The sequence below is a fragment of the Rhinatrema bivittatum genome, chromosome 1 (assembly GCF_901001135.1).
Source record: "Rhinatrema bivittatum chromosome 1, aRhiBiv1.1, whole genome shotgun sequence".
Taxonomy (NCBI): Eukaryota; Metazoa; Chordata; class Amphibia; order Gymnophiona; family Rhinatrematidae; genus Rhinatrema; species Rhinatrema bivittatum.
This window is the reverse complement of record NC_042615.1, coordinates 333173935-333185097: the sequence shown is the minus strand read 5'-3', so window position 1 is coordinate 333185097 and position 11163 is coordinate 333173935. Positions and strand designations below refer to the sequence as shown.

The window sequence follows — 11163 nt, the reverse complement described above, 5'->3', positions numbered from 1 at the left end:
CTCTGGTCCCCGTGCCCTGGATCTTTGAAGTACTCAGCAAAGCCCCTGGCAGAAGGAGTTGTTTGGAAGCAGACACATTTGAAAGTATTCTCTGTGCAGTGCAGAGAGAGTGAAGAGAGAGTAGAGAAATAGCAAGAATTAAGCAACCAGCAAGGAGCAGGTGAACACTATCCAGTTCTTAACTGGACCATGTAGTGCGCCTGGGAAGGTTCACAAAGAACAGCCTTGAAGGAGTTATCCGAATGGGCTCTTAAAGAGCAAGTAAAGTGGGGGCCATGTTTAACAAAGGTACCCCTGAAGCTCAGCGGAAACCCAAGACGGAAAAACCGTGTGCCAAATGGAACCTTTAAGAGCAGGGAAAAAGAGACACTAAGTCCCGAGGGACAAGGGTTCAAGCACAGGCTGAAGTCCACTAACTAAGGAGGTCATTTACTAAGGCTTTTCTCCCGATTTGTGTCTATGAGAAAAGTGCTTAGTAAATTATAGGGGTGTGCATTCGGATTGACCGCATTAGTAAAACGCAACTCATATTTTTTTTTTACTTAAAAAATTGATTCGACATAAACGATCGGATTTCCCACATATCGAACATAGATATGTTCGATATGTGGGAAATCGCGATTGTTGAGCCAAAATAAAAATATAAACCCCCTCACCCTCCTTAATCCCCCCCCCCCCCGACTTACCACAACTCCCTGGTGATGGAGCGAGGAGTGAGGACGCCATTTCTGCAATCCTTGGCGAGAAGCATGTGACGTCGGCGGCACGTTGAGTGACGCCGGCGTCACGTGATTCCCGGCTCGTTCGCGCCGGACGGCTCGTTCGGCCCAAAAAGAACTTTTGGCCAGCTTGAGGGGGTCAGGAGGCCCCCCCAAGCTGGCCAAAAGTTCTTTTTGGGCCGAACGAGCCGTCCGGCGCGAACTTGCCGGGAATCACGTGACGTCGCGTCTGAGTGACGCGGCGCCACGTGATTCCCGGCGAGTTCGCGCCGGACGGCTCGTTCGGCCCAAAAAGAACTTTTGGCCAGCTTGGGGGGGTCAGGAGGCCCCCCCCAAGCTGGCCAAAAGTTCTTTTTGGGCCGAACGAGCCGTCCGGCGCGAACTTGCCGGGAATCACGTGACGTCGCGTCTGAGTGACGCGGCGCCACGTGATTCCCGGCGAGTTCGCGCCGGACGGCTCATTCGGCCCAAAAAGAACTTTTGGCCAGCTTGGGGGGGTCAGGAGGCCCCCCCAAGCTGGCCAAAAGTTCTTTTTGGGCCGAACGAGCCGTCCGGCGCGAACGAGCCGGGAATCACGTGACGCCGCGTCACTCGATGTGCCACCGACGTCACATGCTTCTCGCCAAGGATTGCAGAAATGACGTCCTCACTCCTCGCTCGATCACCAGGGAGTTGTGGTAAGTCTGGGGGGGGGATTAAGGAGGGTGAGGGGGTTTAAATTTTTTTTTTGCACATATGTACATATACCCAACTCATTGGATTTTTTTTATGTCCATATTGGCCGCAAGTGGGACCCCCTTTCGGACATAAAAAATATGAACATAAAATTTTGCTCTGCACATCCCTAGTAAATTAGGCCCTAACTGTTATAAATGGGAGCTAGAGCACAGCTAATGCCTGAGGAGACTGCTTTCGCATGAATTGTATTATAGTTCACTGCTCATTAGGGGCCTGCACAGATAAAGAAAGGAAAGGAAAAGAAAAGAACAATAAAACAAAATGTTGGCCTCCATCAGAGAGAGAATAAAATCCCACCGGGGCCTCCCCTCCGATCTTCTCCCCATCCCCTTGAACCCCTCTTGCCATATTCTTCTTTCTTTCTGGGGAAGGAGCGATCCCCAGTGGCTCCTCCTTCTGTCGATTTTATGCTTAGAAATGGAGCTGGCAGACCCAGGCTGGCACCGTTGTTAATTTATTCTGAATAAAATGTATAAAATGGCGCCAGGTGTTGGATCTGCCAATGCCATTTCTAAGCAGTGGAGTTGGAGTGATCAGGTGTTGCTCTTGCCCTGAGAATAATGAAAAATATGGTAGGAAGGTTCCTTAGGGAGGTGGAGAATCAGAGAGGGGTCATGGGAGAGTTGGGGTTTTTTTTTTGGCGGCAATGGTGAAAATTAAAAAAAATAAAACAAATGATAGGGAATGAAATTTAGTTTGTTGTGGAAATTGAAATGATATGAGAAATGTTAAAATTTCTCATTTCATTTCAAATGAATGCACATCCCTGCTGCTCGCAACAGAGACTATTAAAAGTCATTTTGCTTTCTGTGGAAAAGGACCCTGTTTAATTATTTTTCTATGTAAGTAAAGTCAGACCTCTTTGGAAATGCACAAGCTGAGCCATCTGAGATTCTCACTGGGATCCAAATCATAAGACTGCATTTTATACAGCTGCAGAGAGGACAATTTGTCTTCTCAGTGAGGTCATTCCACCCATGGTCCTGTGCACCATCCAAAAAGCCACCGAGGAAGGACCCCCAAAATCCATCAGGACTTTTCCCCTGGTATACTGGTTATAGGTACATATATGTAGATTTCCTAAATGTTAGGAAATCTGGTCTTAGTGACCAACGAGCAGACTGAATCTGCGCTGCATAAGACTGCGAACACCATTCTTACATTGCATATACAATATAGTGATATCTTGATTTGTGTGAATATAGAAAGCCTCATTTACTAGCTCAATAATTTGTCAATAGATCCTTTTTTTAATATATTTTTTTAAATAAGCAACAAACATAGAACATATACAAGATATACAAAATTGTGTAGCGTTCGTTATTAATATATTTGCATATATAGTAAATATGTTTATCAAATGAATGCAATATTAACAAGAGTCACTTATTATAACAATGCTTCATTAATGGTAATATATCTTTTATACATGCTGCAATCCTAAAAATACTGCAGTGATTCATTAATACTAATATTTATTACATACTAGCTACCTGCAACTCAAGTTTTGTAAAGCAGTAGGAAATGCATGTATCTGAATACTGGAGCTCTGTATATAAACAGTTTACTAATATATACTGATAATCCATGGATACACATCATAGTCATCTGGTTTAGAAAATGCCACATACTTGATTTTAAGCAAAAGGAGTAAATCTAGAGCTTACCCAAACTTTTCAGTTGTAGCTATGTGTTAGTATATATTGTTTTTCCCCCAAAGTAAGATTACAGTGATTGTGCATTTGTGAGCCAACAGTATCTGACTCGAGCAAAGTTTTACGTTTTATTGATATTATCAAGGTTCTTGGAAATACCCTTGGTCTTGCATAATCTGTGGCCGCAGGAACTCATTTTCAATAAACGGTATTCCTTGTACATCAGGTGAGACTGTAGCATCCGCAATAGTCATTGGCATTTCTCTCTGAATACCAAGAGGTGTGGTAGCATCAGTGCCAAAGGGGAGATAATTGTCGGACATGCCCTGAGTCAGTGCTGGGATGCCGGCTGGAGTTACCCCTACAGGCAGTTTGCTCTGGCCTGCAGGTTCAAACCCTAGGTTCGGAAAGTTGGCATTGGGATTTGGTGGTGCACCTCCTTGGGCTGTTGGATTGCTTTCGGGAGTTATTTCAGCGTTTCCTGTGCCTGGATTAACCCCAGCAACTGGAATGTTTCCATTTGGAAACTGTATTACACCTCCTTGCCCTACTGGTTGGCCTCCTTTTGCAGGCAGATCGTCTTCCACCGTGAAATCTCCCTGGAAGGCTGGATTTTGTGGAATTCCTCCAAGCCCAGGCCCCATGCCTACGAAACCTGGATATATAGCACTATAGGCAGGGGGGCCTACACCAGCAATGCCTCCCTGCAACCCAGAAAAAAGTATATAATTCAGAGTACAATTAGTAAACTACATGTTGTTTTGTTTTTTTTAATTTCCATTAATTAAGCATAACCTAAAATATTTGGACTTAGGAATGTATCCCTTAAATAGTAAAATATTTATTCCGATCCATAGTTTGATCTGAGATATTGAACAGTTAATAGCAATCCTTACATATATATATGTATAAATATATATATATATACACAAGCAAAAATATAAAACAGTCTACAGACCATTACTGTAGGGAAAATATATTGTAAACTACATGACAGGGGTCATTTTAAAAGCAAAGTGGATTTTAACAACAGAAGTTTTCCCTGATTATAAACCAAGCAAAGGTTCTTCTGAAGAATCAGCATTGACAGATTTGAAAAGATTCCTGGCCAGCATCACGTATAAGCATATTTCATTATATGTCTGCTAATTCCGGCTCCAGAAACAAATTAATTCAGAGAGCATATTTTGATGAGCCTGCGAAAACCCTTACATTTGGTGGAATTATGCTGTTGTTTGCATCTTCAACTATCAAAACTCCTCTATTAAGGTGGCAGATAATTTTCTCCTGGTCTGAGTGACCCTTAAAAGGTCAGGAAATGCACACGTTCGATAACCCTCCTCAAACTTGTGGACTTTCTTTTTCTTTATCTTACTTACTACTAATTCTTTGCTCTGGCAACAAATATTATCATTAGGGTGGACCATGGCAGAAAACACTTTTCTATAAAGAAATGTGCACCATTTTCAGATGATTTTTTTTTTTTAGCATTGCACATAGTTAACAACCAATCACAATGTCAGAATAACAATTTTACCCGGAGGAGAAAAAAATCCTCTTAAAAGTCACCCTTTTTGTTCTTGTAGGCTATACTGTGCGGGTACGTTTAGCTGAGTTAAACACAAGCATTTCCTGGGGCGTGTTAGGCCGGGGAGGAAAGCAGGAGGCAAACCTGAGATTTTAAAATGTATACACAATATTTTGCCCCCACTTGGCCGCTTGCACAAATAGCAGGTGTAGAATACGCAGACACGTTTGGCACCTGTACTTTGCGGCTGCTGGTTTTCAGATGAAAACAGCATGTGGTGTTGTCATTTACAAACTGACCTCAATGTAGACGTCCCAAAAGTGCCCACGCACACTGTGAATAAAGCAGGCTATTCCAAAGTTCCCCCATAGTGAAAGACAATCCGAAATTACTTCTCTTGCCTCACTGGTGTGTTTATAATAGCGGAGAAGTATCCTATCATCTCATTTTGTAGCAGGCTGAATTTTTGTTTCTTATATTTCTCCTTTCTACCTTCAAGCTTTCCCATTGTGTTTGTACCAGGCAGCTATCATTTTAGTAAACAGGTACCAACCATGCATGACTTATTTAGATTACCTACCTGAATTTCTTCTGAGCTCACAATCCCCATCCTAGCAGGGGCTCCCTTTGGAAAACAAACAGCATATTAAAAGACAGAGAAAATGAAAAAAATAAACCTACACACTTCCTTTCGATGACTGAGTCATTTAATTTTCAGAACGCCACTTTTTATCTTTCAGCTGCCTCATTTTAGTCTGGGCTTGATCCAGACATAAAAAGGTCGTACATCTACACAGGTTTTAATGCATTGGCTATTGTCCAGTCTTTCTGATATTCATTTGAGGAGGTTGAATGATTGATTCCTAATTCTGTTATCTGCAGTTCCTTACATTATAGGTCATGTGTGTTTTACCAGAATTTATAGGTATTTTTATGCTTCTAACAATATAATATGCACTTCCCTTCAATAACAAAGATTCCCAGCTATTTCATTTACTTGGCACACTGTTGTGATACCCTTCAATATTTTGGAACACTATTGCAGAAACCAGTACTGCATGCATATCATGTATCATACAGCTTTGATTAAATCAACAATGTGCAAAGAAATGTATACTGTTGGCAGAGATGAGATTTCTATTCTCAATTTCAAAGTATTGTTGAAAAATTTGATACTGATAAGAAAAGGTGAAATTGATGATAATATTGATTTCTTGTGCATTATTGAATTATCTCCAATATGCAAATAGAAACTAAGGGGCTGATAGTCAGCCGCTGAGCGGCTAGTTAAATTAGCCGGATACACCTATCTGGCTAACTTAACTGTGATTTTCAGCGGCTCAGTAGCACCGCTGAATATACTGAGATAGGTATATCTTGCTAACTTTAGACCTGTCTACAACGCAGCCAGAGTTAACCTAACCAGCTAACTCCACTCCTTTCCGGAGCACTCCCAACATATTCGGCTAAATACTAGAATTTAGCTAGATACGTTGCCGAATATCACTGCTAAGCCATTTAGATGGATAACTTGTCAGTTATCCATCTAAATGGCTTTTGAATATCTACCCCTACATTTTTACATTTTCAACTGCTATTTTTCAGGTTATATGTGTGTGGGTAATTGCCAGGTTCTTGTGGCCTGGTTTTGGCCTCTGTTGGAAACAGGATGCTGGGCTTGATGGACCCTTGGTCTGACCCAGTATGGCAATTTCTTATGTTCTTATGTTCTTATGTGTGTTCATTGGATGAAGAGATCAACAATGTGCTCTTATTTTGCAGCCAAGACTCCTATTAGTCTGTAGCGACAGAGCGATATCTCTCCATCTCTTTGGGTTTCGTTCCCAGCAGTGTGAGTTTCTTATATACACACAGGCAAAAAGGAGGCCTAATTGTCAACTACAATGATTCAGCTGCATAGCAGTGATAATTTTCCAAAAAAAGAAAAACAAATAAAGTAGCAAGTTGGGGGTCAGTGGTGTCCTCCACCTTCCACTCCAGCTGCAATGGGGAAAAGGAAGCATGTTCAGAAAAGGCTGCAGGCCAGGGACCTGGCATGATCTGGCAGAAAATCTGTTAATCAGAGGTTTGGCAGTGAGTTGCTTAGTAGTCGTGTGTTTCATATAAATTGAGAAATGGCCAGCTATTAAGTTTCATAAAAGTGTAATTATAGTACAGACTGCTGTAAAGTTCCAAAATCTGCAAACTGCTTTATGTAAAGCAATGGAGTTTTCCTTGAGGCTGGCCACTAGGTGTCTCTGTTGTATGACAGCCGAGACGCTATTCCACCTGTCAATTATGCTCATTTTTTTTTAACCTTCTCGGTATTCTTGCCTAGCCCAGCCTTTGTAGCAATAGTTCTTAGCCAAGAGATGGATTGTGGCTCCCTTAGGGAACTGGGTATGCATGTTGCTTGAGTCTGGACATTAGCTATAAAAGCGAAGGTTTAACTGGTTAACTCTTGAAGTTTGCCACTTATACCTTCTGAAAATCAGCCCCATAACATCTGAACAATACGTCTTAGCACTATTTCTATTTTCTGAAACTGTACGAAAGAAAGATTTCAGTAAGGCTTTGAGATTTTTTTCCCTATTCATAAGCCATAATGAACTGGAGAAAATGCATTGGTATAATAATGCTCCAATTCAAGATGTATTCTGGGTTAAAATGTTTACAGGATTAGTACTATCCCCCATTTGTTCTAGTTTCAGGAAAGATAACTTTTGCCAGGATACCATATTGTTCAATCACAGTTTTTACCCGAGAAAAAGGCAGTGGGTCCCAGAAATCCAGGAAACAGCTTGAGGGCCACCTTCTGTTTTCTCTGTGAACACATTAACAGAATATTGAAGGATCCTGCCACAAGTTTCTTTTCTGGAACTGTGCTAAATGATGCATATAGTGTTACATGGCACAGCATTGATGCAGACAATGTTGCTATCCAAAACACACTTCTTAAACTGGAGCAATATACTGAAAGTTAGCATGCTCCCTGATGGCTAGTGAGGTTGTTGATAACACTTTGTTCAAGGAAGTAAAACTAGAAAGTCCTCACAGTTGGGTGATATCATCTGGTGGAACCTGGCCGGGAAGATTACTTCAAAGCTTCTAGATCTGGTATGTTTTACTGAACATGTGCATTCCGACCTGTGCAATACGTCACACGGGGCCCCCTTTAATTCTTAATATTGCTAAATATGAAGAAAACCAACTTCAAGGGGAAGTGGGTGGATTCTATGAGATCTTACATTCTGCTGTCCTCAGAGAAAATCCGTTATAGATTTTTGTTTTCTCTGAGGACAAGCAGGATGTGAAGTCCCCACACCTGGGGAATTCCTATCTATAGGCTATCATTAATGAAAAAAGAAGAAAATACTGAAATATAGTGCCAAGGTTTGATGCATCTGTAATTAGGGTATTTTGAGCTAGAAGAATTTAGAAGGGGATTCTTCTGACCAGATCTGAGTGAATCAGCCATCAGGATAGAAAGTCTCTGAAGAACTGGGTAAAGAGTGGGCTCTTGATCTTCTGGCCTATTTGAGCAGAGATTTGATGACCACTATCTGATGAGGTAGTTGCTGCTTTTCAAATCTGGGAGTCTTTTGACACAATATATTGCATCCATTTTCTTGTTTACTGGTAACACAGAGAAGGGGGTCTACCATATTCTCATCTGTCTTCTGAAGGATCTTGGGGATGGGTACAGCCACGATTTCCATGGGTGATCCATGAACTGGATGATGTCAAACACTTTTGTTTTGGACTCTTCCTTCTTCTGTACAATAAATGGAATGATCTATGGCAATCTCTTAATAATATTGGTGAAGGAATAGTCTTTTGGAGATGACTTCCTTTTTTCCTCTGGAGGAGAGGAGTCAAGGGGACACCTGCTGACTCTTCCTGATAAGAGTAATCTTCAGATCCATATGCATACCCCTAGAAATTCTCAGACTCTGAGCCAGAATCATAGGTTGGCTGTGTGTGGTCTGAGTGTGCAAATGGTGAGTAGGCAAGTCTTCTGTGAAAGTACCACTTGTCTGTTGGCATGTAGACACCAATGAACTGCTTTGCCTTGAGAAAGCTTCCCCCTTCCCCCAATTGACAATGGTGCAGCAGTTTTTGATAACAGTCTCCAGGAAAGGTTGAACCTCAGTTTTAAGGGCTATCATTGATATTGATGCCAAAGCACTAATGTTTGCAACTCTGCAGTTCAATGCTGTTTGGATCCTTCATTCCAACTCCTCCTCAAAGACTGCCAATGATAATACTGATGGGAAGCAAGAGAAGTGGTCACATCTTCCTGGGACACCTAAGGGAGATCGATGACTGACATCTGGAAATTTGGAGGCTGTCGTGATTCCCAAAATTGATGCGAGGATGAGAAGCCCTCTGTGAGAATGCTTACAGGCACAGCCACAACTCCATGCTCCCAGCATCTCGCATCAGTGGGACCAATGCTGATACTTCTTAGCCTTTTACTGAGGTTCAGCATCAGTACTTTTCGATGCTGATGCCAGAGAAGCAGATGGCAGAATTAGGCATCTGTCCATCTCCTGGGTCTCTATGGGTGCTCAGTATCAAAGGAAACTGATGCTTCTGCAATGTTGATGCTCCACTAGCATCCAGTTCAGCACCTGGGCCCTTCAATGCCAATGTTGATGCATCCAGTACCAATGCTGATTGGCAGGACTTGCTTTACACAAACAGCTTTTCCATCAGCTCTAAGCAGGAATGGCATCCACTGGGCATCATCTTCCTACATGTAGAGTGCTCAAAGACATTATGGTCATCCCCCAGGCAGAGCATACATCTAACATGAGGATCTAAGATAGACATGATGCAACCACACCAGGGGTACTTGTTGAAACCACTGGCCCTCTTCTATTTTTGGGACATCAGCTGAAAAACAAGTGAGGCAAAATCAAGTGACTCAATCTTAACAAAAAATCAACTGATACCTCTCAATGCACTGATACCAATGCACATAGTGGCCACATGAAAAAGAGAAACAAACTAAAACCTACCTAGTGATCCTAAGAGGATCATAAAATAGATGAACAGAGAGATTCTTTTGGACAAATTGACAACATTTTTCAAAAAATTTCTCCTCGGAGAAAATATTGCAAACATTGGGCTCCATGGAAAAACAAGAACTGAAGTGGGCCTTACATGACACCATGACACAGGATGAGATGCAAATGTTCAGTAGACTATGCCAAAAGATTCTCAAAGCTTTGAAGTAATATTCTCTGGCCAAACACTGTTAGATAACATCATTCAGCTGGGAGGACTTCACATCCTGGTTGTTCTTGGAGAAAGTTGAATACTTTTTTGTGTTGGTCATTCTGTTTAATTTCAGAAAATATAACTTGTGCCTAGATACCTTAATATTTCATCGCTATTTTCATAGAAAAAAGAGGTTGAGCCTCAGGGTGCTTCATAGTTTTCTTGAACCATTTTCTTTTTCTGTTAACAAGATGATCCACCCCTACATAGGTGTAGGGTGGCCACAATCAGGGTGGTGCTCTGCCTCCCAATCCCAGGGTGCAGCTTGGGGAGAAGAGGTGGAGATTAGGGATGGGCCAGCAACCACAGTTATAAATGTGGTTTGGTCCACTCATCAGTCTCTTCTTTCGGCAGTCTTCCCGCCCATCCCACTAATCTGTGGATGTCTTGTGGGCAGTATGGGGATGACTTGGTCGGGGTCGGAAAAGGCCAAAACAGTCATGACATAGTGAGGCAGTGTTGGCCATGTTCAAGGGCACACAGCTGATAATGTTTTAAAGTTGGTTGGCCAAGGCATACCAAGTAATTGATCTTTCTGTCCCTATGTTGCATGGATGGGTGACAGCTGAGATGAGTCTTCTTTTGAATCTTTAGTATTGATGATCAGGACTGGCCGTCAATACCAAAATGATACCTGTTCTTTTATGGACCAGGATGACATTGCATGGCAGAAAATATTTTACCCAGTAGTCTAGGAGCAGATTGCAGGATAGCTTTAGGGGTGGGCTTGCAGCCCAGACAATGAAACTTTGTAAGGTGGGTTGGTGTGTATAATCAACCCTGCAGCAGTGGAATGCTTATTGAGTGTTGCACATTGAAATTCAGCAGATGAGGGTGTGGTCACCCCATGGATATTTGTTTATATTTAATGATTAAATTATTGTATGCAATTGATCTATGCTGCAGCCATGTACATGGAATAAAGATTTTCTTTCTCGAATAGCCGTGTGATATTAGAGTTTTCATAGGTCAGGGGAAAAGGAGGGTGTGGGGGGAGTGGATGGGCAATAGATAGGCTGGGGAAGAAGGTGAGTTGCATTTGTCATGGTTGTGACGACACAGTGGAATAATGAACCATTCTGAGACAAGTTATACTCTCTGAAACTAACCTAAATGATGTTTTGAAAGATATGTATTATAGCAATGTCACTCTGCATGGTAGAATCCATATCCTTTGCTGAACTGAACTTAATTGTGGGTGATTTAAAACATTCCATAATAATATTCCAGTTCTATG

General features: G+C 41.9%; 1 protein-coding gene across 3 annotated transcripts in view; it reads right to left on the bottom strand.

Annotated features, from left to right (window-relative positions):
- Positions 1-2706: 2706 nt before the first annotated feature.
- The window catches only part of AMBN (ameloblastin), a 33251-nt gene continuing 24794 nt past the window's right edge, over positions 2707-11163 (bottom strand). For all 3 annotated transcript variants that reach the window (XM_029598169.1, XM_029598179.1, XM_029598187.1), the window contains exons 9-10: positions 5221-5265; positions 2707-3816 (exon numbers count right to left, since the gene is read on the bottom strand). In XM_029598169.1, the coding sequence (XP_029454029.1) occupies positions 3253-3816; positions 5221-5265 (609 nt within the window). In that variant the 3' untranslated portion in view covers positions 2707-3252. The remainder of the gene's footprint in view (positions 3817-5220; positions 5266-11163) is intronic.